The sequence below is a fragment of the Semicossyphus pulcher genome, unplaced genomic scaffold (genome assembly GCF_022749685.1).
Source record: "Semicossyphus pulcher isolate SPU_LCO1_2020_fin unplaced genomic scaffold, fSemPul1.0.p SCAF_5, whole genome shotgun sequence".
Classification (NCBI taxonomy): domain Eukaryota; kingdom Metazoa; phylum Chordata; class Actinopteri; order Labriformes; family Labridae; genus Semicossyphus; species Semicossyphus pulcher.
The window spans coordinates 10,289,841-10,316,113 of NW_027211726.1; the positions used below are offsets into that span (position 1 = coordinate 10,289,841).

The window sequence follows — 26,273 nt, forward strand, 5'->3', positions numbered from 1 at the left end:
ATCCCCCCCCAAAAAATAGGAAACGAAAAAGGGAAAATAAAAACAAAATACACAATACACAATGTCAAATTACAAATCCGTTAAGATATAACAATATATCAAAGTGAGAGGAATTTAAAAATAATTCATGCTCTCTTTCTATTGGGGCACAGAAAGAATTGTGGATCTTTTTTTTTTTGTTTTTTAAAAAGGTTAAAAAGAGGTAATCCTGCTCCGCTGATGCCACGAGGACCCCGACACAAAGAGGAAGTGCATTTGTGAGGGGTCGGCAGAGTCGAGTTGGAGACAGGAGAGCCCCCACCAGGAGGTGTGGCCACAGGTACAAACCAGGAACGAGGAGACAGAGTGGATGCTCGCTACGGTTACCTGGTGAGAGAGGGGAGGGGGTTGGGTCTTTATCGGGTCCACGTTTGAAGAAAGTACCTCGTTTGGTTTTGGACACAGCGTAAAGATCCGCCCCCCTCGCCTCCGAGAACAGAGTGTACCTCCCAAATTACTGACATTTGTGTAGGAATCTTTAAAATTCATCTTGGAGAGACTGGACATATATTGCTAGCCTAAAACAGTCCCACTAAATTCAAAAACATTTACCCGAAAAAAAAAAAAAAAGCATTTATATTTTTTCTTTCTCATAATAAATATGATTCAAAAAAGTTTTTTTGTCTTTTTTTTAAAAGGACGATACTCTGGCATGCAGGCGAGCAAAGTCTACGTTTTGTTACTTGAAAGAAAATTGTCTAAAGCCTACATAACTATTCCACCAAATGCACATTCCCACTGATTGATACAAGCAAATAAAATAAATTTAAAGTTAAAAAAATAAAAAAAAAAGTACAGAGACACAATTGCGAGAGTAGACCAACAACCACAATGAGTAGAATTATAGCTTTGTTTTTCCACATTTGAAAACTAGAGCTGGGTTAATATTGCTTTGCAATGTTACAAACAGGGAGTGATCATTGATCTGACTGGAGTTTCAAACGCTCTGAAGGATATAAAACAAATTGTTCCCCTGTTAGAGATGCCAGATGAATATTCAATCACAGCCGGGTTGGCTTTGTGAAGCTAGTGCACGTTTTAAAATCTGATCTGCCCTCTTTAAACAAAGTAGAACTTATTGCATGCAATGCCTGGACAACACCCTCCCAACCCCCCCTCAACTTCCCCCCCCCGACTAGCCCTCCTCGTTTCCTGCCGACGCCAACGCCCACGCCTCCAACAGGCGGGTGCTCAAACTCATTCATAGTAAACCTGCTGCTTTACGGGTGGTTTATTACAAAAGCGTTTTCACTGAGCTGTCCCCCCCTGATGAGGCGTGCACGTCGACTGCTTCTCCAAACCCTCCCGTTCCGTCCGTCCGCTCTGCGTCTTGTATCCCGTCGCGACACCAGGGGGCACCACGTGTGCAACTGTCGCCGCAGCACGAGTGTGTTTTTTTACAGGGGGTCCAAGGGCAGTGCTTATGCTTATTGTCGATTCATTTAATCCAGTGTTAAAAATGCATAAAAATATGAAACAAACACGGTCAAATAGCTTTAAGATGGGTATACTTCAAATACACACAGAGTAATAGAAACCATTTTTAAAAAGTCTAAAAATTCAACTCATTGCCTAACCGCTTTTGAACAAATCCCTTAATCTAGGTTCACTCTGATTACAATCCCTGATTGTCTCCATCTATCCGAAACCAACCAAAGCCAGCTGAGCGACGTCCGCAGCGGCAGATCTGAAGCGCTACATAAAACCTCAAATCTGCCACTGGATTTTTACTCGCATCCTTCAGAGGAAGCATCATCCATCCTGGGGCCTGACTCCTTTCTTCTTCTCACCTTTGAACCAGAATGCTACAAAATAAAACCGTCCACCCCCAAAGCTCTACCCCCTTTAACCTGCAGCTCCACAACTGAGTCAGTCTATTCCTGAATCGCACTAGTAACTATAGAACTGGCTTTGCTGCCAACCGTAAAATTTCATCACAATAGTAACAACATTGACAACAACGATAACAACAACAACATCAATGGTAAACTACTAATTCTAACAACAGTTTCTTTTTTAAGATAACCACAAAACATCTTATATTAAACTTTTACAAATCTGCTTTGTTGATTCGTATGTATAAATGCATAAAGGTAAGAGAGATTGAGAGTGCCCTCTGTTGCTTGCCTAGCGTCCCGGGTCAGTGCAATGAATTGGCCAGTATTAGCAAAGGAGACCTCCAAAACAAACAAACAAAAAAAAAATAAACGTTGGTTACCGGCCCTTTGAAACTACTACAAAAAGAAAACTAAACAAAGAAAAGCAACGTCCAGCAGTGTCGTCATATAATCTTTCAGATAATCAGGTCCAAAGAAAATTAAGATCCTGCTCGTCACACAGATAAAGGGCTGATAAGAGCGTATTCTGTGTATAATGCCTTCAGCCTTTCAACAGGTCCCAATGCTGAGCCAGTCAAAGGCCCGACCGCGGTTGCTACTGCTACACATCAGACCTGAACTCACCCACGACTTGAAATGCAGTTAATTACTTCTCCCGGGATTCTGTGATGTTCTCAAAACGAGCGCGAATCCCATCCACGTAGCGTTAGCATCAAGCTAACACGTAATTCAAAGCATTCCACTTCATCAATGAGCCAGGGCTGCTACAAATACCCACACCAGCCTCTGGGAGGCCTGTTTAAGTCATATGTCTCAAAGTTGCTCTATAGATGTAAATATATGCTTATATGTACTGTATGTGTGAATATAAAAACAACAAATCTGAGGCATTTACAGCAGTTATCTCCTTGATTTCCCTTTACAATTCAGTGGCCTGCCATGAAACACACGTGCGCACACACAAACACACTCATACAGCAGAACATGTATATACAGAGATGCACACACTCACACGCACACACACACACACACACACACATAAAGACTTGGGTATTCTTCGCTAAGATGGGAGGAAAGTAGTAATGGGCATGACACCCAGGTCACCTCGCTTGTAAAAGACGGTAAAGGAGAAAAAGTTAAAACACACCCTCATAAAAAGGAAAAAATATATATATATATATATATCATTCTCAAAAGGTCGACTCCCCTCCATCTCTTTTCCTGTAGAGTTCCCTCCCCGCCACCCGATAAACCCAAGACCTTGTGACAGATTTTGCCCAAAGGGGCTTTGAGGTAAAAGTAGATAAGAGTCCTGCTTAGCTGGGAGAGCTAAAGAGCTGCGCTGACACAGATTGTGCCAATCCACTCCCTTGCTCAGTGTATCTTACAAACACAAGAGTGCAGACATTCAAATAGAAAAAACAAATAAAATAATGGCTCAACTTGTAGTATGTGTGTGTATGGTTGTTTTTGTTTTTTTTTCTTCTTTTGTGCATTGGAAACCCTCGGGGGTTCGCAGTGCTGGATTGCTGGTTTGAAAAGGCGGCTCGATTGGGAACGCTGGTTGGAGATTGTTCCTTGAAACAAAAAACCTGCCCGACGTAAAGACGCAGGCAGACTTCCCCGTCCAAGAGCCGCTTTGGTGCAGATTCAGAAAAATGTAGAGTGAGTGTGAAAGAGAAAGAGACAGACTACAAGGAGAGAGAGAGAGAAAGAGAGATGTGGGAGAAGTAGAGAGAGAGAGAGAGAAAGTGGCAAATAAGAGATAAAAAGACAGAGAGAAAGGGAATCCGCGGGTGGACTGGCTGACGTGCTCGCTAGCTCAGGCGAAGTACATGGTGTGCTGGGTATCATAGTGGATCTGAACCGCCTTAGCCAACGCCTGAGGGTCCCGGCCGTTACTTTGGCCCGACACGTGGCTGCCCTCGGCACTGCAAGACACAGAAAGGCAGAGGTGAGTGTCCAGAGATAAAACAAGAATGATCTGCTTTGAACTGTCGCCATAGAAACCCAGGGGCTCCCTCACCTGTCGTGGTCTTTGTCCACCAGGTGGTAGCGGGCTCGGAAAGCCACTAGTCTGGCGTAGTAGGCCGGTGCTGGGATGGAGACGGAGCGCGTGCAGCGGACGTAGGTGTGGCACAGCTGGTAGGTGAGGAGCTGCAGTTCATCGGCAGTGAAACAGTTGTCATCCCACAGGACGTGGTAGTGGGAGGGACGACTGGTTCCCTGAGGAATGATGGTAAAACACGCAACATGTCAGTACTGCCCCTGGTAACTCCTTGTTGTAGCCTATGATGAAGTGAACAATATTTACTTTTTCAGCAGAAGACACAGACTGTGGTTCTTCTCATTCTTTATAGGATGACCCCACAGCTTGTGAGCATGTTTGAGAAATGGTTGAAATTGTCTATATGAGCTCACTGACTGACTAAACTATAATCTGCTTATAAAAGGTGGGCGCTGCCTGCAGGTCTGAAAAGAGAAGTTGATGAGCAGCCTTGAACATGCATTCTCTCTAAGGACCAGCAGGGTGCATCTGGTTGCAAAAAGGAGTCAGATGGTGAGAATGACCCGCCTTCTTACTCAATTTATTTCCTCAGTAAACATTTTCATAATAAGTTTCTGATCTAGACCACGAGTTGCAATTCTTCTTCAATACAGCATGATGTTCATAGACTTTCTAACTATCTAGCCCCTTCCCCACCTCCATATCGCGGAGCGGTTTCTCCTACTGAAGGTCACACATGCTCTGCAAAGAAAGCGAGAGAGATGCACGCACGTGTGTTGCGCTGAAGGCTCGCAAACGGCGGACATTATTTAGGGCCGACCCGAATGCTTCGAAGCTTTAATTGTCAATCGTTGCCATGGTAATCGACGGCACAGATCTGTGCGTTTCTCATGCCCTGTACCTGGCTCCGCGCACAGTTACTATAAAGTGTAAACTACGTCTCCACATGCTGTTAAGGACACGAGCAGGAGCGGTAACCTGCCATCAGTTCATCATAGTTTATAATAACGCAGCGCGGGGAGGTCTACGTTTAATAACGTGGATCTGTGTGTCAACAGAGACTCCAGTCTGCTGTGTAGTTCATATATTTCACTGATAAACCACAGAACTGTACAGGAGCATCAGGCATCATGATTATACAAGTATCTAACCGACCTCGCTTCCAAATATGGTCACTTCCTGCTCCAAACAACTTGAGGCTTGAAGAGGGAGTCCTCAAACCAATGGGTGACATCATGTTGGCCAAACCACTTAGGAACATTTTTTGGGCTAAGTGATAAAGCATGTTTGTCATATCACAGGGATTCCTCCCTGTGTTTAGAAGTGCGGTATTTAAATGCCCCACTAACTGAGCCAAAACAGAGCGGTTCTGATCTGCAAGTTCCCACTTTTTACAGCTTTTTAATTTAACAGGGGACAAGTGTTTCATACTGAACAGACAGTTTGTGGGTAGTGCGTCACTTTAAATAACAGCCAAACCATCTGATGGGTCAAAGAACTATCCTAATTATGCAATTTATTGTCATTAAGACGACTATTTTCACCGAGGTTCAAACCATAATTTCTTTCTGTGTGTGTAAATGTGCCAAATCCACAGCAAAAGAATCTCGCTCAACTACGATGAGCTCAACATCACGCATTACACTTCTTATAAAACTGAAACATTACATTTATCACACATCTCTTGTGAAAGCTCGTCTCTGACCAGTGTGCATCCCTCACCTGAATACCAGCGTGGCTGCACAGGTAGAAGTCGAACTCGGACGGGTGTGTGATGGTGCTGTCCACCGTGGTTCCTGCTGGGACGTTACCGCTCTTCCCAACCTGCAGGGTGACATCAATAAGACTCAATACAGTGTTGTACAACAGAGAATGATTAAATAGCACACATCAAAGCAGAGCGAACTGACCCTCTCGGCTTTGTCAGAGCAGAAGAGACGAGTGTGGTGACGTTTCTGAACCACGATGTAGGTGATGCCCGGCCTGTAATCCTCCTCCAGGCTGATGCAGGCCTTCCTGATGGCTATCAGCTCCGGCCAGGCGACCTGAAATTACACACAAAGAAGAGACGCACACTTGAAAGGGGCTCCTCAGCAACATGCTGCCTTCTTCTTTGTTTATAGCAGACTTCAAGTAGTTCTTGTTGCACTTGGTTTGCAGCCAGGTCACCATTTTTGGACTGATGGTGACCAGAGTGATCTTAAAATAAAGTTTGAACACATATGACAATAAATCCCAGCTGCCATTTATGCACATTATGCCAAACTTGGATTTTGCAAACAAAGTGGCAAAAATATGGCAGAAATAATCTTGAAATAGGCATAAAAAAAAATCTGACAATATCTCACCTGTTTCATTTGTCCCTCCGACACACCGCCGCGATAATAGATGATCCGTGTGGGCTTGAAACGAGTGGATTTGTAGAACTGGATGAGAAGCTCTCTCACCATGTTGGTCAGGTCTTGGATCACCTCCTGGCTGAAAAGCTGCTCCTACAGAGGTCAGACAATAACAGCTGATTTAGTCTCAAAAAAGGAGAAGGGAAAAAACTCATATGTCCATAAAACCAAATCTAAAGACCGAGATCTCGTGTCATACACTCACTTTAAAATAATTACTAAGTATTAATCTAAATATTGCCATGGATTATCTGGACACAACAGATTTTAAACAGGAATTACCCAAAACCTAAGTGTACAATTCAACAGTTTATCAGAGGTGTGAAAATCCAAATGTCACTTTCACTAAGAACAAACAAAAAGGTGCTTTTTGACCAAAAGTACCAGGAACTTTTAGTTCCATGAACTCTTCAAGGAACTAAACGGTTCCTGTGGCCCATTGTTGTCTGCGTTTCCACAGCCGCACAGATTATGCAAATCCGGCCAATGAAGTATGGAGAAGCAATAAAAGTAACTGCACTACACCGCAAGTCCAGTAGGTGGCGGTAAGAAGAGGAGGTCAGCATGGAGGAGATTCAACATGTGCTGTTTTTGATCGTGCTTTATTGCATTACAAATGGATTCATTGAATTCATGCGGGGGAAATAAAACGCTGCGAGTACTCGACCAATCAGAAACGAACAACACTGCAGGCCCCACCCTGAAAGGTCCTAGACCTTTGGAAAGTACAACCCCCCCGAGCAGGGACTTTTCAGGGGGTATGTCAATGAAAATCAAAATGCTGCTTACCTGGGACATGTCTTGTCTTGACGTCTGGACTCGCACCGTGGCGCAGTATCGACTGGGGTGACCGTCCATGCTGCCCACCACCGCCGCGATGGACGGTTTCTTCCCATCGCCTGCTGGAGGATGTGTGACATCTGCACCCAGGAAGATGACCGGCTGCTGGAACACGGAGGGCCTGAACGAAAGACAGAATAGAAACTTTGCATCAAAGGCCTGTGGATCTTTCATACACAATTTCCAAACCAAATACCGAACAGCTACGCAGAAATGACGCTAAAATGATAAAATAATTCTGAGAAGTGGACAAAACAAGTTCCAAGAAAAGTGTCGATTACGACAACATCTTGGACAGCTTTTGACCACACGATTACCAAAGAATCCGAGCGATCTTAAACAGTCAAAGCCAAGAAGAGTTCCAGACTGTGAGGCAACAAGGGTGTCACAAACTGCATGCTGACCTCTGATGAGGCACCAGGACGTTGTTGATGCCTCCCAGCTTGGCGTTGATCTTGAGGCACAGGTTGGAGAGGGTCTGAGGGGACGTCTTCACTACGTTCTTCACCTGCACGCACTGGGTCGCCATGCCGAGCAGAGTGTCGCCGACCCGCTTTACCTCCGCTGTGGAAGAACAAGATGATTAATATCATAGACTAGAATTAAAAAGACATATATAAATCAGAGTTCACTTTCTCACCATAGACTGGTGTTTTGCCGGGCAGGATGACCACAATCAGCTGCAGTCCAACGTAAGACATCTTGAGGTGTTTGAACATGGGCTCCACGCTGTCAGCTCCTTGGGCGTATTTACAGAAACATGGCTGGCCTTGGATCGGCATCCCGGCGTCCTTCGAGATCTTTCGAAGCTGGTCGGTGAAACTCCTTTTGAGAAGCATTAAAAGCTCATGAGATTACGCACAAGCAGCATCGACACAATTCAAAGTAGCAGGTATAAATGGATTAACTAAACGTATACACTGTAGGTCAGCCCTTTTCCTTCCAAGTATATTTCTGGGTCAAGCCTCATTATAAAGCCAGACACACAATGGACTCACTTGAGCAGGTCCTCCCGACACTGTTTCTGCGGAGCGAAGCAGGCCACGGCCCACACCTTGATCTCGATGCCGGCGTAGAACTGCTTCCCTCTCATGTCCCACACGCCCTGGTTGGGCGTGGCTACGGTTTTGTTCTGCGGAGAGAGTCCCTGACCTCTTAGTCAACCCCCCGGTTGGATGAGCCGATACAAGAGATGCAACAACACAGCCTGCACTTTGAATCTCCCTCGATAGAAAGAACATGAAGAAGCCCACCCAGCCAGGGTTGCCAGGTCTGCGTGACGAAACCAGCCCAATACTAGAACTCAAAATATACCCCTGCCAAACCATACACACTGCTTTTATTGCATTGCTATCATTGCCAGACGCATTATTAAATACAGGTGGGGTGAGAGGAGGACGCTATCAAAACTGGCATCCATCATGGACAATTCCTCTCACGCCCTGTAATCTCGGTTTTACAGTGCGGACCAAAAGCTTTCGTATCATCCCCAGCCACACGTCTGGAGATTTAACTTTTCCAGTCCAGTACTTCTCCCCGGCCACAGTTGCTAGCGTGAATTGTCTGGCGCGTTAACGGATTCCGCTGCAGGTGTCACTGCTGAGGACAATAGCTGGCTAGCTGACTGCGCACACCAAACGTATGCAAACATATAGGTGCTGTGTGCAGTTCAAGTTCGCTAACTGTGTCGGGCAAAGTAGCGTGTGTGGGTTTGTTATGTGGGCATGCATATCTTGGCCAGTGTCTCTCTGTATCACGTGTGGGATTAGTCGAGTAGGGCGAGCTAATTAAACAACAGGACGTACATTATATGTACGACAAAACCTCGTAACCTCCCCTCTATTAAAAGATAGAGTTTGAGTTTTTCCAACTGGGCCTGAATGCATCTCTCCTCTTCTCTTTTGTAACTTGTGTCAGGAAGGGCGCGCTGAGTGAGTGCCGCTCTCTCCCGCTAACGTCCTCGACCAGAGTGATGGTTAATACGAGCGGAGCAGAGAGAAAGGTTGGGAGTGAAGGTGTCAGTCCCCTTCCCCCCATAACCTGGCACCCTAGGTTTGAGCCGGCCCTACATGTCCCATGTCCACTGTGTGTAGTGCTGAATGATCTGGAGTCCGCTTGGTAGGATTTAGGTATGAATATTTTATTCAATCTAAAGTAATACTTAAAATAAAGGATTTCTATTCATGCAAAATAGGTCTACCCAACCCACGGACAAAAACTCCCACCCGCAGACACATTTCAAAAGTAGTCCAATTCAGCGGGTCAACCGCGGACCTGGCAACCCTGCACCCACCAAGCCAACAGTACCCTGCAGTTTGACCCGACTCAGATCAAAGTCTGAGGCACACCAAAAAGCTTCACACTGGTTTTATAGATTTCATGACAGTATTAGTGAATAACAGTGATTCTGTGTGCTTTAAGTTTTAACCTGCAAAGCAGAGGAGAGAAATGGACTGCTTGTATCGTCCCATATCAGGAGTCAACAGAGCAGCACATCTACTCACAGACGCATCATTAGGCGAGTGCTCTGACTTTCAGTGCGGTTGTGAATACAAATTCAAAAGGGCCGTGGCTTTCAATTAAGTTAACAAGATTTGCCAAATGCCATTAAGAGCTTTTATACTCGAAACAAGTGAACACAATGAACTACTTGAGACGGGCAGAGAAAGAAAAGTCAAGAGCCTCTCCATCTCTTAAGAAGACTGTCTCTTCAGGATGATCAAAGCTACAGGATTTACAACTAAAACAAGATGTTTTCAGTGATATAACAGAATCACAGTGCATGTTACACAGGGAACACACTGCTCTCTTCTTCCATAAATACTATGATGCAACTGTGTATCCATCAGTCTCAGCAGGCTGCTTTTAAATACCAAGGAAAATCTTCCAATCAACATTTAAGGGAATTTCCCTGGAAGCCGATTGGACTCGATATCCCAGCAGACAAGTGGTGAAGCCTTTCAGACAGAGAGAGTGTGCTGTGATAGGATCTTCTGTAAATTAACCGACGTATACTTCAAGCAGCCAATGTGGGATTTAAGCCCGGCGCTGGCACATAAAAGCTGTCTTTTTTTTCACGCAACAATCTGCTGTAGAATAACTGCAAATGAAGCAATGAGTATAAAGACTGGGCCAAAAACACTGAACCAATTTCCCCACTGGGGTCGTTAAAGTTTCATCTTATCTTAGCAGACTCATTGAACTGCCTCTGAATGAAGTGTCTGTAGTATTTATATTAACCTTTTCGTTCTTAGATGGGCGATAAAGTTCAGGCTTTAAAAGCGATCCTTTAAGATGCTGGGTGGCTACGAGTCTTATCGTCCTCCTGTTGGCAGCACATCCAATCTTTCCCCCATTCACACAATCCTTGAATCCCAAATCAGCCTCTCATACTGGACAAGCAGGCAGGAACGTGGAGTATAAAGTCTGTATTTACTGTATGTAAAGGCAGATTTCTTGTCCTGAAAAAATGCATCTAGTTTCGTCCTCTGCTGATGCAAAAGTTTGATGCAAATAATTGCTTTTTTCAAGTCTTTCCTGCACGCAACATCCAATCAGATCTCTCTTCACAGCTGATTTGAGATTCAGTTGGTGAATCCCAGCGGTCTGCCGCGGCTTCCCTCCCTGGCTCCATTTCTCCACTGACACAGACAGCAGCAAATGCATCGAGCCTTCTTCTACACGCACATATTTGCATACTGAGAAACTGTGTCAGTGAAATAAAAGAGAGTATACAGAGAGGCACATAGCAGACTGCGGAGATGCACCACGGGATTGTAACAGAGGGCAAGATCCAGGTCTCACAGGTCAGCATGTATGCAAGTTCAGTGCAGTCTCTTCATAGAAGCAGTTAAAGTAATAATCTGGAAGATTATCTCTCTAATAAGCGACCTCTGCCAACCTGAATCTGCCCCCATGTCCCAGCATCCACTCTGTGATGCCCCCCACCCCTGTGCGTTACCCACACATGCTTGTGCCCCCAGAGTGCAGCCCCTTTCCCAGTACTCACCCTGCCACAGTCTCGTCCCGTGTCCGTGCTCACTCGGCCTCCATACTGAAGCATGGGTGCTGGGAGAACACGACCCGTCACCTCTGTCATGTCATTGTGAACCACAATGCCAAATTCTTTCAGGTAAGGGTCCGGGCCCCCGACCATGCTGTTACTTTTGACCTGAGGAAGGAGAAGCAAAAAAAGGGGAGGAGTTTGGAAAAGTTAGAAAGAGCTTATATCCAGCATTTATTGATAACTGAGGTTACAGCAGAGGGCGACAGAGAAACGACAGGTCCTTAGACGACAGTTAAAGGTATAATAAGTAGGATTTTCATAGAAAAATAAAATATAGACTTTCACAAATATAATATAAATCATCACTTTTGGGCCTCTATACATGTGTGTTGGTGAGTGTGTGTGCAGACCCTTGTGAGACCCTTCCCTCTGCATCTATTCTGTTGTTTTGCTTTGCACAGGACGTTTTCAGGAGGGGCGCTGTTGTGGTTCACTGAGCCAATCACAGCGTACAGGTGAGTGTGGGGGTGGTTCACATTAGCGACTGGGCCCTATTCAGACCGGCGAACATGGCCAAAGAGCGATGCAGAGTTGGCCTTCTTTCTGTTGGACAGGTAGGTGCCTCAAACCAGGTAGGACAAGCTAACCGCCGGTTAGCATGCTAGCGCAAAGGTAACCGTGATACTGTCGGTATACGGCAGGGTTGGTGTATTCTCACACGAGAGACTGATACCCCTTTCCCACCTAAATTTAGCGTGTTGACGCAGTTTTTCAGACACTGGAAGACCCACTTTTAGACGCCAATTGTCTCTGTTCCCATTGCCAGTGGAGTTTAGTGCTGTCTGTCACTGTCTGACGTCACAAATGCGCTGGAGACAGGGTTAGTAAACAGTTAAGATGTTACTGTGGTTAGGTCTTTATTGTATCTATTACTCATTCAGTCTGTTTATCAAACTGGGCGCTGACAATTTTGGAACGATGTTCGAGCGCTGCGCGGATGGAGACGGGCATGATTTGTAGCTGAGGTGACAAGGAGTGGCAGAAGTTACGGATGGAGCATAGCATCGCGGAGATTAGCGTGCTGACACGGGTTTTGCGTTCCCATCAAGGCCAATCGGAGCCGAGGTGATAATTACCCGGGTCTACTGCAGAGTCATTTGACCCGGGTCTGAATGCCGATTGTAACCTTTCCCATTAAGTAAAAAAGCCGGGTGTTAGTGGGTTTTTTGACCAGTGGGAAAGCGGCTAAAGAGAGTTACTCCTGTTGCTTTTCTTACTCCCGCCCCAAGAGGGAAACAGCACTCACCAGTCTGCTGATCTCTTCCTGTCTGTCGGGGGCAGAGCGAGCTGTAGCTTTGATCATGGTGGATGTCTGGTTGTCTGTAAGTTTCTTGATACAGCGCTGGCCTGCTACTATGTTACAGACCTACAGAGCAGTGAGAAACACGTCATCAAATAATGAAAATCAACCACATAAGAGGAAGAACAGGAAATTAAAAAAGGGAGGAGGGTACTATTGGAGATGAAAGACCCTTTTTGTCTAAAAATATGTCATCTAAGCATCAAAACAGTCTTTTTCTCACCTCCAGGGGAAGGTAGGTGTGCTTCTGTTCCTGCCCTACTTGCAGGCACGGTAAATGTGGATACTTGAGCTGCAGATTGTACTTCTGCTTGAAATACTGAGCTACTGTGCACTCCATGGCTTGGCCGTTCTCGAGCTGTAAGGGGAACCTGTGAACAAATGGAAAATGTGGGCGAAGCACACAGAAGTCCACACGGGTATGTAAAACAAAAAAAAACACACAATAGGAAACTATGACCAAAGTGGCATTAATTGTGTATTTAGGAGCTCTTACAATGAACGGCCTGTTAGTGTTTTACACATCGCATACAAGGTTGCTTTTGCTGACATATGAGGGTGAGCGGCACTCACGTTTGGTGGCTGGCAGGTCGGCGGGTTACGTTGCACACACGGTACTTCCTCTTCATTTGACCACAGTGTGTGACCTCAACTTTCAAGCCTGTTTAAACACAAAGAAACATTTTGATATCTACGAATCACGCTGGGTTGGAAGTGTTGTCTTCTGTTCCTTAAGCATTATTTTCAGGGTGCTTCAAACGCTCTGCTGTGCCTCTTTACCTTTTGTCACTACTCGACTCAAAACACAAACCTAAAGGAAACCGTAGAGAGTGTATGTCGAAGGATAATATGCAGTGGAAATTTCACACCGTGTGTTTGAAAATGCTAAAATGTTTAAGATCTGAAAGGTGCCACTTGTTTCCTGCAAGGTTATTTAGTGTTTCTAGTAACAGAGAATAGAGCTGCTCGGAACAGCATTTTCTCGCATTAAAAAAAAATCTGCATAAGAATAAAAGCGTTTCTTTTCAACGGCAGTCACACAATCCCTTGTCAGCCTGAGGTTACGAATGCAGCATGTATGTAAAGAAATGTCTGCTGTATGTGTAGTGGGTATTTACAGCATCACTATGTGTCAGGAGTTGGTGTCAATCTGCAGCTCTACACGCTGCACAAAAACATACATACATGTGCCTCGCAGGCCCACATCTATGTGTGATCTCTGTGGTGCGTTGACTCGCAGTGAGTCACAGGAGTTGTTGACATAATATGTGTGTGTTATTGTAGGCCCTCCATTAGTCATTGTAGTGTGTCAGTGCGCCGGTAGTGAGTGCTCACCTCTTATTTCCTTGGTGAATTTGACGCGCTGCGAGTCCGTCAGTGGTTTGGTCTGTTCGTTGATGTTCTGTATGTCCAGCACCTCGCACATGAACTCGATCACAGGCTGAGCACGGTAGAAAGCTGTGGCTGAAACTGAGGGGGTAAAAACATACAAAAAATCAGTCCCATGAAACAATAACTACAAGAACGTAATGATGATTATATCGAACAGTTAACACATCATGCCCTGTGTTTATAAAACAATCTGTATGACAGTAAGGCCGTGTCGAGGTCTTACAGCCTTAGTAAGTGTTTTTGAGCTTGGTGTTTAGCGGACGTCTCAACTCTCCCTTCGTCTCCTCGCAGATTTAGGAACTGGCTTCAGTGCCACAATCCCTTGTGAAACACTGAGTTTTACAATCTCAACGGACCTAACAGATGTTCAGACTGAAAACAAGGGTTGTTAAAAACAGTAAGATGTTTCGGTTTCAGGAGAGAGATGGTTAAATATAGGTTCAAATTGAGTTAGAGTAATAATCTGGAAGATTTTCATTTAAATAAATGTCTGTTAAGTCACTATCTATCACCGAATGACGTAACACAATGGTGATTGAGCCTATGGCCCACTGATGAAAGCCTTTGCATTTGCAGTATAACCGACTGGGTGTCTAGTAGTTTGGCTGAACAAACAAAGAAAAGATGGATGACTACAGATACAACTTCAAAAATAAGTGAAAATCCAAAGAAAAAGAAACAAACTCGACGCTCAGATGAAGCAAACAGTCTGAAAAGGAAAGCGACCGTCAGCGAGGAAAATCAAGAGTCACAACCGGAGCCAACCGTGGACGTCACACATGCAACACTGTCTGGATATCTGGGAAGTGTGCTCCTGCAATTACCGTTTATCACTCTTGGCGTCGCCAAAGAGAACAAAACCGAGATCTTCTACATTACAACTTTAAAAGACTGATCAGATCCCATTACAATTAAGTGGGATTTGACAATTCTGTAAATGTATCACAGTGACAGTCTTTTGTCCTTTTTGTGTAGCTCACAATGCAACGTGAACTCTGTAGGAAACAAAAAACAAAGTGGAAACACGGCGCTTCTCCTCCTCAGTTCAGATGTAGCTACAGAAAACTTTAAATCATTCAAGTCTTCCAATCTTATAATATTAACGATTCGTTTTAGATATTGGTAGTAGATGTATTTGCCTAGTCTACTGTTAGGGCCCGATCAGACAGGACGCGTTTTAGCAGCTGGGGGCGGCTTTTTTGTCATTGTTTTCAATGAGAGGCTTTTAGCGCGCTGCTTTTGCTTTGCAGAGCGCCTCGCTTTTTTCCGCTCTGTGCGCCTCGCGTTTTTGAGGAAACGCTCCGAGCGCCTCGAGTTGAAAAAAAGCGCCCGACGTCATGGGAGTTTTTTCTCATTGTCCAATCGGATGAAAGGAGAGGCGGGCCTTTGTCAGTTTACAATGTAACGGTTAGGTTAATGACAGCTAATGATTCGGTGGTTGCCTTAACAACAGTAGGGAAAAAAAGCCGCCCCCAGCTGCTAGAAAGCGCTCTGTATGATCGGGTGTTTACTTTCACAAAAAGGCAGTGCGGTGCGCCTCGCATTTTTTTACGCCTGCAAAACGCATTATGTCTGATCGGGCCCTTATAGTGTGTTAATCATCTCCAACAATAAGGTCTTACCATCGATGTTAAGCATCATGTTCCACATGGCAGGACGGACGGACTGATGGAAACCAAACCACACCTCCCTCCCCCCTCCTAGAGGATGGTAGTAGCCCTCTGGAGGAGAGAAGAACGAACGCCCGACAGGAGTATACCTGATGGCAAAAAAAACACAAGAGGGAACAAGGAACAATTTAAATCAGCACAGAGTTAAACCAACACGATGAAGGAAATGTCAACGTTTGTTTATTTTGTGGAATATTACAGACAGGACGGTGAACAAGGGCAAGCAGCACAAAAATTAGTGTTCGCTAAAGGTTTGAAAGTAAATATGAAAGGGTATTAAATCTAACAAATTATATTTATCTGTGTGTCACTGTGTGTTGTTTCAGTAGTTGAAACTGAGTTAAGACCAAGAAAAAAAGAGGGAAGTTAATTGATTTCTTCTCATGATGTAGTTTTGTTTAAAGCATCACAAATAAAACTGCAAATCAAAGTCGTAATAATGAGTGAAAGTCGATTCAAAGACGAACACAAACATATGAGAAACACCTGGTCTGTGGTTCAGTGTCACAGCGCGGTTTGGTTTGATCAGGAAGACACACGACAGCAGGAAATTAAATAATACAGACAAATAAAAGAAGAAAAGCAATAACTGTCAACAGATGTGGGCGGCGTGTTTGTGAGAGGAGCGGAGAGGTGTCGTACCTCATGGAGGGAAGGTGCCGCGTGATGACATCCAGAGCCTGAACGGAGTCCTCGGGGACCTCGTTCAGGTGACCTGACAGGGCCTCCAGGAGCATCTGAAGACTGACCACAGACACCCACTGCAAGGACACCTTGAACGTCTGATCTTTCCCCTCACCGGGCAGTGTCACCTCCAGGTCCACCTAAAGATGGAGAGAGAGAGAGGGAGGGAGGGGAGGACGCAGAGAGAGGGGGAAAGGGTTAAAGGAAGAAAAAGGTAAGCAGAGGGAAATGGATTAAAGAACAGGTGGCAGAAGATATAGAAATAGGAAATAAATACCCAAGGCCAAAGAAGACTGAAAAAAGAGCAATGGAAAGAATCCTTGATGACTTCTTTGAAAGGACTAAAGACGAGTCAAGAAAAGGTAAAAAGACAATTTCACTCTAAACCACCTTGACACACTTTAAACAGATATTAGTATTTTACTCTGTGTTGAGGAATAACATGCTTTTGTTTGATGTTAACCTCTCTTATTCTCAGGGATAACGGGGACCAAACGCTGGTAAATTATGTCACATTAAAAGGGATTTTTTTTCCCATGTCTGATGTGGCTGTCCAATAAGAACAGGAGGTAAATTAAAGCAATAAATCCTCTGCTGCTCGTGGAGCTGAAGCAGGATGCATGAAGCAGTCACAGCTAGTTGTACACCCTGGCTTTGAAACTAGCCTGTAGTTGTTGAGAGCCACCAACTATAACTAATGATGGAGCTGCTGTTCTTCACACTTCTTCAGGTAGATAGAGATGGGGTAGAAAATTGCCGAACAATCCCTTTAAGAAACAGTTCCAATGAAACTTAATCACACTTAAACAGCAATAATCACCGTCAGGTTGTCTCTGCAACATAAGGATTTGAAAAGAACCTCAATGGAGGATAAAAATGATTTATAATGCCTGAGTGGAAAGTCATTTCTGCACAGGATGCAATTAACAGCACAACTAAGGAAATGGGAGAGCACTTCTGTTAGACGTCAGTGCTGGTCTCACACAGCTGGGGCGGATTTCAGGATGATCCACCTGGCAACCTCCAACTAACAAACACTCAACCTAATCCACTAAACCAGTTATATGCCGGCGACCTCTCGCCCAAAATATCAACAAATCACCGGGGCCGGGTTCTTAAATGCATTTCTCCTTTAAAGGTTTGATTTTTCAGGAAGAAATATTTACACACTGTGTTTATGTGGAAGACACGAAGGGCTTAAGTGTTCAAAATACCAACCCTGTCCCTCCCAATTGGCAGTGGGTGTGCTGTGTACATGTTCCTCTTCCCGTCGTAGCCAGGCTGTCGGTCTCCAAAGATTTGCATCTTGAAGTGCCGCACCATGGTGTCGACCACCTCCCTGGAAGAAGAAAGGACGGTGAGCCCAAAACACAGGCAAACGCGCAACTTAGGTAATTAAATAAACAAGGTTATAATAAAACAGCAAAAGGTTCTCATTCTACGAATTGCCTAGAACATCTAATTAAAATAAATCCACCACTAACATGTGCACTTCCTGCTCGAGTGTATCAGCATATTTACCTGTTGACCCTCCGAGGCCGTTTCTCAGGCTTGATGTCGATATCATAGTGATAGACATCAATCTTGGGAATCTGCACCTGGAAGTGGTTGGCAAGGAGCCGGATGGGTTTCCCCACCGTGCCAAGGCCGGGACGCCGTGGAGGCTGAAACAGAGAGGTTGGTGCGGGCGGGCCTGCAGGGAGCAGAGAAATAAAGAGGATTAATACAATATGCCACAATAGCTGTGTATTTATTTTCCACATCAGCGAGAATTAGCAACATATTATTTAATCGGTGTGACTGAATTTAAGGAAATGCATTCATACCACGCCATTAAATTAAGCTTCAAATAAAGCCTGTTTGGCATTAATGTGAACAATGGGGGTGAAAGATTGGCGCGCTTATCTTTGCATTAGACGTCAAATTGTAAAGATGAATGCGCGCGGCGTAACGCCAAGCTTGTTGCAAACCATCTCATCAGTGACACCTGCTTGAATGCACCGAAATGGCCCGGCAGGCCCGCAAACACGCTTTGATTGATCCGCAACTCTGGCCCCTGACCTACATGGGTCAACGAGGGGCTGGCGAAACAATGACCCCCCAATTATCATTCAGCCCGCCCCCCAGCTCCACCCAGACACAAGGGCACCCACCCCTCACGGCGAGACAAAGAGCGAGCTCCTCTCAGACAGACAGCAGCAGGGCCATATGGAGGGGAGCCACACGCAGTCTGAGATTACCGTTACACGCATGCATCTCATACACAGTTTGCATACAGGGTATGTAGGTGCAGGTTCACAGGTAGCTTACAAGCTGCAGGCGATGGAGGAAACATCTTGAACGCCACTAAACAGCACTTATACTGTATGTGCATAAGACAGCAGGCCTCGTGCTGCTGCAGGTACGCATGATCGTAACACATCATCTATCCTGCACACCAGCATTACATGTGGAGGAGCGACTGTGTCCCCTGCTTTATATGTCTAATTCTTACTTGATCTGTTGTGTCGCTGGCTCGCATTACATCAAGGTATACCCGTTTAAAAGAGGAAACACGCAATACATCTTTGCTTTATATCTCTGGGACAAAAGCACACAAAAGATTGAGTCATAAGAAGAAAAAAAAACATAGATAAAGTTAAAATAATATTGTGTTGGTGGCATTGACGGAGGCTTGGAGGAGGCTGCTTAATGCTTTTGTCAACTGACAGCAAGGGGACTGCGGGGGTCCTCCTGAACTCCATGCACCCACACACGCTCCAGTTAGCAAGTGAAGCGCGAGAGCACGGACAATCGGGACCCTCCCCATCGCTTCCTAACATGCCCTCATCTAGCCCGGGCCCCAAATCACCTCCCCTGCTCCCCCGCTCCCCCCCTCTTCCTCCTGCATTGCCATACAAACAAACCATTAGAACATCATTCAATCATTATGTTTAAGATACAGCCTCAAATAAGACGCTATGTGTTGCATGTGTGATTTTCTCTGTCACGACTTGCACTAAAAAAATCATCCGATGATTCACTCCACTTTGTACGCCTTTTGTTGCCATCAGTAACAAGGCCAGTAGGACAAAGTGTTCAGAGCTATGCTGCAAGCTGAACATTGTGTGTGTGTGTGTGTGTGTTTAACTCCACATTCTGTATCACAGGCACACCAAAGCGATTCAAGTGCATTGCAATTCGGTAGTAATTCGAGTGTGTGCATGCGACGCCTCCATTGTGTTCCTGATGTGGTGTTCGGAGAGCTTTAAAAGAAGGGAGATGCGTTCGTGAAACATTTTGTACTCTTTTGTACGTACACGAGGGGGTTGGACAAAAACATTTAATATATGCAGCAGCAGCACAACTGCAAAATACCACCACAAAAATCATCATAGAGCTGGGTCATAACCTCGGTAACCAAATCTAAATACGTTGGTGCAGGTTTGACCTTTCACAAGGTCTAACGTATTAGAGGTTTCTGCAGGGTTAAGCAAGTTCAATCTAAGGCTTTTTCAGACCTGGTAAACACCCGCTTCATGGTCATACTAGAGCTCGAACTAATGATTGTTATTATTAGGGATGCACGATATTGGATTTTTTGCCGATATCCGATATGCCGATATTTTACAACTCATTTAGCCGATTACCGATACCGATATTTTTTTCCCGCACACCTAATTGCAGAGATCATCAACTCTCTTCTGTATTGGAATTAGCGTACAGTATAATGGTGATACTCTTATCACATTTGTTACAACGGTCGGGGTGACGGGTCTTGAGATGGTTAATCAAGTTTGTAGTGTTGAAAGACTTTGCCTTGGCTCCTCCTCGCATCACCGAAGCTGAGCAGTCATTGCAAATAGCAGTTTTGCTATCTATTTCGGACACTTTGAAAAACTTCCACACCACGGACATTTTGGCTTCTAGCTCTCTCATGCGGCAGGTAGACACACGTGACGTCATCACGCTGCGCCGCGCAGGTCTTCTTCGCGCCGGGGACATTGCGCCGAGGTCGGGCATTTAATCAAGTATGCAGCAGCCCATTATTTTATCGGTTAATTATATCGGCGGATATCAGCGTGTTGGCCGATGTCCGATAGTTCATTTATAAGCCAATATCGGCCGATAATATCGTGCATCCCTAGTTATTATCGATTAATCTCACAATTATTTTATCATTAAGTTTGCGCTTGATATCAGACAGAAAAAGCCAACTCAGTGGAGAGGACAGCTATAAAGTCTGGGCTCATAAAATGATATTATAATGCCCCAAAAACATCTTAAACAATAAGTAAACAACTTTCACAGGATTGACTGGTTAACAAACTAATTCTTGCAGCTCTAGATTACTCCCCCCAGAGTCTGAGAGTATGATGGAAAGCCAGTGGGGACTTTAAGGCATTGAATTATTTATTAAGCAGACCGCAATCAATAACAAAATAATTTTATGACCGACATTACTGCCCACACCAAGCTGGAGAAAATATTTAAGACTTTATAACCTTATTAGGCCTGCTTGAGGAAACTTAATGCAATGCTTTAAGCTTTAAAAAACCTGCATTGTATTGAATTGCGTGACTTTGTGCATTATTTTTTCCTCTGCTGGCTGCATGCACCAGCAGGTACAACAGAAGCGGTTTCACTCTGTGCGCGAGAGGCACAAGCGAGTTCGAGCTCTTCCTCTTCCACTTTCACCAAAAACAGAGCTGCACCTATATTTAGCGTCCTCAGCTGCCACACTACTACACTTAGAAATGTGAGTGTCTCATCATGAAATGCCTGAACCCATCCTTCCTCCACAACCCGTCTACTTATCGCAGTTAACACCACAGACAACTACAGCTGTAAGGCTCTCGAATTAACAGTTTTATGGCGGCAACTAACATTTATTTATCGATGAATCTGCCAACGTCGTCTGAATAAGTGGGTTATTTATCAGACAATATAATGTCAGAACACAAACAGCTGGTACAAACAGATCTTCTGTTTACTTTCAAATGAGACAAAGAACTGAGAAGCTGAATCGGCCGTTTGGCTCAAATGAGTTATTTGATTATCAAAACAGTTGCAGATTAACTTTCTGCCAATCGCCTAGTCGATAAACAGACCTGTTCTTTCCGCTCTAAATGAGTTTCTACCTTTTATTATCCAATTTCATTTGTTGTTTTTCTTCCGTCACAATCGTCTCAGGTTAGTTTGTGTGTGCAAACAAAAAGGAAACTGACAGAACAAGCAGTGGAAGAAGATGGTTACAACTAGGGATGATTTTTAATGTGCTGATTATATCACAAGTTCATGGTGGCGTCTTAAAATGCCTCGCTGTAGGGCTGCCAGATATGGCAAAAAATCCTACATCACAATATAGGATTTTTCATATCTCGACATAACGATATATATCACGTTTTCTGGTAATTTAACAAATATTTAGTCTATATGAAATGACCGTGTTAAAGCCTATTTTTGGATAATCCTGTGTGAATTAAATTATTGACAAATAAAAAGTACCGAGTTTAAATTTTTGCTTGGGCTGACCCTGAGTCCTTTTCTGCATGTTAATGTCCATGTTAAAAAACAGCGCCTCCCTCTGTGGTTCGCTCCACGTTCACTCCCACGTGCAAGGATTAGAACGTAAAGCATTTCAGCTGCTGGTTTTGTGACATCACAAGAGCGATGATATAGAAAAACTTACACGCTAGACATCTTCATATCGTTTTAACGATACATATTGCCCAGCCATACCTTGTTGTGTTCCACCATCGGCCCAACGGCCATATATTCAGCTTTTAATGACACGACCAAGAAAAGTAACAAACGCACTCGTGTAAGGCGATAAAACCACGACCGCTGTTTTTGAGATAATAATTAAGCAATATTTTTTTCTGTCCGTTATTGAATCATCGTTCAGTTCTAATGAAATGACAAACAAAAATGAAGAAGCGAAAACAAATCACCAGGAACAAGAGTAATGCTTGTGGTAAATACTGGGTCACTTCAGTGTTTTGTTGCGCCCCTATTGTGAGGAAAACCCCAAATTAAATCTAATGTGAGAGAATTTAGGAAAAAATCATCCAGTGACAATCAAGGCCATCGAACACAGAGTGCTTTTCGACTTTAAGCATTCCTCTGTTAATGTGCGGCTCTTCTTCATGCTCAGTAATCTAGTCTTGATTAAAGTGAAAATTTTTAGTCCACTTGTGTGCTTTGTTACACGCCTTTTAGCAGCGTTGTCATGCATTATTGAAGAACACAAGTCTAAGAATCCTTTTTTTTTGTTTGACAAAAAAAACGTGTTAATAAAACATTTCAATTAGGAGCAATAAACCACATGAAAGAGCCCCTTTAGACTTGTCAAATATGGCATACGCAGTATTTAGGCTTTGGTTTATAACAACCTGTCAAGCAGGCTTCCTGCACAATTTTATGCTTCTGCTCCAAGTGACACAGAGCTGCGTCGACTTTGAGTCACAGAGGAAGTAAAACTAGCTTTTCCTGGCGCAGAAAGTGACAGATGCACTAGAGGCCACAACGAGTCTTCCTGCTTCTTGTGTAGACTGAGAGCGTGTCTCGGCTAACACGTTTATTGCACAACACAGTAAAAATAATGTCACCTAAGTGTGCAAGTACTACACTGTTTATTTAAAGCGTAACAACCCTAACTCTAAGCAAAATGAAGCAGTTACAATCATAGGGGGGGAATGGAGGTAAACACACATTTTGCATGCTGCTACAATACAGATGCATTGTGTGGCTGGGTGTGAATGTGTGTGGCTGATTTATTTCTGCATGCTTTATCATTAGATCGCTGCAACATGAGTGCCTTTGTTATCATATAGGAGCTGGCCTGCAGATGTGAGCGCTAAAAGCGCCATCCATCCCTGCTCTCACAGACACATAAAACCAGTAAATTACGAGTCTCAAAATACGCACGCCTGCTCATTCACCGCCCTTAGATTCTTCGCAGTATACTCAGAGAAAGGTATGCTACTACACATACACTGTAGAGGTGACTAATGCCATGTGTGTCCCTGGTAACCACAGGCAGAGAGACAGTCGGGCTTAAGCTAAGCATGAGGATGATGGCTTGGCCTGGTGATGAGTCAGAGTCGAGTGGTAGCAGCACTGGGCAGGGAGGGCGCTGACACCCACACCTGCAAATCACCTGGATTAAAGGTAAACTACGCTAGACTGTTGAAGGCAGAGGTAAAGAGAGGTAAAGAATGTTCTCCCCTCAGGGTACAGAAGTTTAATTCTTAGCTGTTAGGAGCAACTGATTGAGCGTTGAAACTTAACTTATAGATCAATAATGACTATCAGTACAGCTGTTTGCTTAAATGACAGTGTTAACAGCCTGTCTGTGTGTAAAACCTCATTCAGAAAATGTAGTTTCTTTCCATGCTTCTGATCTTTGAGCTCTGCATATTCATGAAGTCGAGTCATATATTTCATGGACGTCTCATTTTAATCATGAATTTCTCTCTCAAGTTGAAACAAGAACTGCATCAATCAGTGGTCAAATATACAATTAACTGCCAACTATTTAAATGAGTTAATTTTTAAGTTATTTTTCAAGACAAAATCTCAAAATTCTCATAATTTAGTTTCTCAAGTGTTTTAGTTTCTTAACTCCTTTATTGTAGTTAACTACAGTAAACTGGGTTTTGGACAAACAAGACGTTTGAGGGCATAATCTTGGGCCTTGGCAAAACACTGGTCCCACATTTTCAGAGTTAATGGACCAAAAGACTCATTTCTTGTTTGTTATTGAGAGAGGGATCAACAGATTACGCAACACAGAAATCGATTGTTAGTTGCAGCGCTTCAACTTGAGTCGCCTCTTTTTTCCCCCTCGATTTATGCCACCTAAAGACTGAATTGTTGTCTGTCTGTATTTACATCTTTCCTCTGACAATCTGTGCATGCATGCCAATCGTCTCAGCATCATGTCAACAGTTGCACCCCACATAAAAGCGCCGATATGCGATGACACCCCTGATCGTCATCACACCCTTGCACACAAATTTTCCAACCACACTAAAGCACAGGCAAAGAAGTGTGCAATTAGAAGAAGAAAAAAAATCACCTACAACTGAGCCAGAGGAGGCTTACGAACGCAATCTGAACACCATGTTCTCAAGTGTGGCACTTATGAAGGGTTGGATAATATTGGTGTTTGTCTATCAGCTTTAAGAAGCAAGCATCATTTTTTTTAAATCTCATAGCTATGCAGAATTAAAACTTGGTTAAAGGTCTGACATACTAGACAAAACCCCTATTGTTGTTTCCCTCTTAAATCACTATTAATGCATAACGTCTGCAACAGCAAACCTGCATCCACACCTCACTTACAAAGCTAAACAATCTTGGTCCTTCCTGCCAAAAGTAGCAGCACCTGTAATCATGTATACAAACGTGATGGCTTGCACTGATTATGTGTGATAATGGAGGCTCACACACACCTGTGGATGGTCACCAAACATTCCCCTGGACCCTCAGATAGCACCATGCATCTGTTTAACATTCATTTCAGTACTTCTGCTGAGCGAATATCCCCCCCCTAAATAATGCATCTGTATCCCCTAGTGCTACCACCTTTCTTTTGGGGCATGTGGGCAATGTGTGTGATTTGCTCTATAAGCTGCAATCATGTCCTCGTGCATTAAAAGAAGAATTTCAAAAACAAAATGAAACAGTTTTAGTCACGGGGGTGGGGGGGGGGGGGGGGGTTGAGGTAAACACATTTTGCACGTTGTGACAATACAGATGCATTGCATGTCTGGGTGTAAATGTGTGTCGCTTTTTCTTCTCCGCATGCTTTATCATTAGATCGCTGCATCGCTAAAAAAATAAGTGCCTTTGTTATCATATAGGAGATGAATAATATGGAGCTGGCCTGCAGATGTGATCGATAAAAGCGCCATCCATTCCTGCTGTGCTCACACAGACCCATAAAACCAGCAAATTACGAGTCTCAAAATACGCACGCCTGCTCATTTACCGCCACTAACATGTGTTTTATTGGCATTTACTATGTTTTCCACCCATCGCTGTCATCTTGGACGAGGGCAGCCCGAAGAGACGCACTGTTCCCGATGGCGATGGTACAAATTTACATGGTTTAGCAGGAAAACAGATTCAAAATTCAGGTGGGATATTTGAGTAAATTTCGACAGGATTCAGTGGAATAACTGTAGAAAATAGGTCGTAGTAACGAAGTCGAAAGAAAAAGGAAACACATCGTGAACAAACATCAACGTAAACACACCACGACGCGGAAGGAAGGAGGAAGGAAGGTCCTAGTTAAATCCCCACTCACACACAATGCCAGCCCCGACACGACGAGCTGTGCGGGCTTCGCGTAAATAAAACCGCGCAGACATCACAGGATAACCGATAAAAACCACAAACACTCACCATACAGACAAGAAACGTGGCTTCCGCTTTGTGTAAATGGCCTCACACATACATATACATGTAAATACACAAACACACGGGCTGGGCCTCGGTTTGTTTTCCCGTCAGCGCGTCGAGGCCTCGCTGCAGCCGCGGCCCCCAGTGAAGCGACGCATTTGCGCACACGCGCCCCACACACGGCTCGCGCTCTCCGCTCCTCTCGTTTGATATTTTCTCAAAATTTACTCACCGGGTCCGAGCGCTTCCATGGCCGAGGCCTCTCTCTCCGTCTCTGTCCCGGCCTGGCGGCTCCGTACCGACGCTGAAATTGGGGGCGGTATCGCGAAGCTTAAAGTGGCTAATTTAAGAAAAGGGAATATAGATAGATGCGTGGATGACTGCTGACTGGACTGACTGACCTGAGCTACCGCTGCTTCTGCTGGTTCTGGGGATTTGTATGTGCGCATGCGCCAGTTAGAAGCTGTGGATCCCCGTTGTGCGCATGCGTAATTTTCTGTACCGCACTGGCAGATCAAACTTTAACGATCACAATCAGCGGGGGGTCGGTGGACTGAACAGTTATAGGATACAGTATAGACCGATCATGACAGACAAGAAAATATCATGAGGTGGAATTTTAATACACACAAGTTTCCATAAACACC

The 26,273-nt window shown here is 44.3% G+C and overlaps 1 protein-coding gene across 2 annotated transcripts; it reads right to left on the reverse strand.

The window, feature by feature from the left end:
* Window positions 1-1,174: 1,174 nt before the first annotated feature.
* ago4 (argonaute RISC component 4) lies at window positions 1,175-26,024 on the reverse strand. 2 transcript variants are annotated; one of them, XM_069680892.1, is made up of 19 exons: window positions 25,859-26,024; window positions 17,758-17,929; window positions 17,455-17,575; window positions 16,195-16,376; window positions 15,505-15,641; window positions 13,826-13,960; window positions 13,064-13,151; window positions 12,714-12,861; window positions 12,437-12,556; window positions 11,134-11,295; window positions 8,123-8,256; window positions 7,765-7,949; window positions 7,529-7,688; window positions 7,074-7,245; window positions 6,234-6,377; window positions 5,796-5,930; window positions 5,608-5,709; window positions 3,904-4,103; window positions 1,175-3,808 (listed from the first exon to the last, which is right to left on the reverse strand). In XM_069680892.1, exons 1-19 carry the CDS (start codon window positions 25,875-25,877, stop codon window positions 3,700-3,702), a joined length of 2,625 nt encoding a protein of 874 aa, XP_069536993.1. In that variant the 5' UTR covers window positions 25,878-26,024; the 3' UTR covers window positions 1,175-3,699. The 2 variants fall into 2 exon arrangements, with proteins under 2 accessions (XP_069536993.1, XP_069536992.1); XM_069680891.1 differs by having other exon boundaries at window positions 8,123-8,271.
* Between the last annotated feature and the right edge of the window lie 249 nt (window positions 26,025-26,273).

Bases quoted from the DNA above. Each gene is read 5' to 3' on its own strand.
- ago4 (XM_069680891.1), bottom strand. The intron at 17,576-17,757 runs GTAAATATGCTG...TTCTTCTTCCAG, and splicing joins CGGCCTCGGAGGGTCAACAG to GGAGGTGGTCGACACCATGG. The intron at 5,710-5,795 runs GTCAGTTCGCTC...GTCACCCTGCAG, and splicing joins GCTCTGACAAAGCCGAGAGG to GTTGGGAAGAGCGGTAACGT.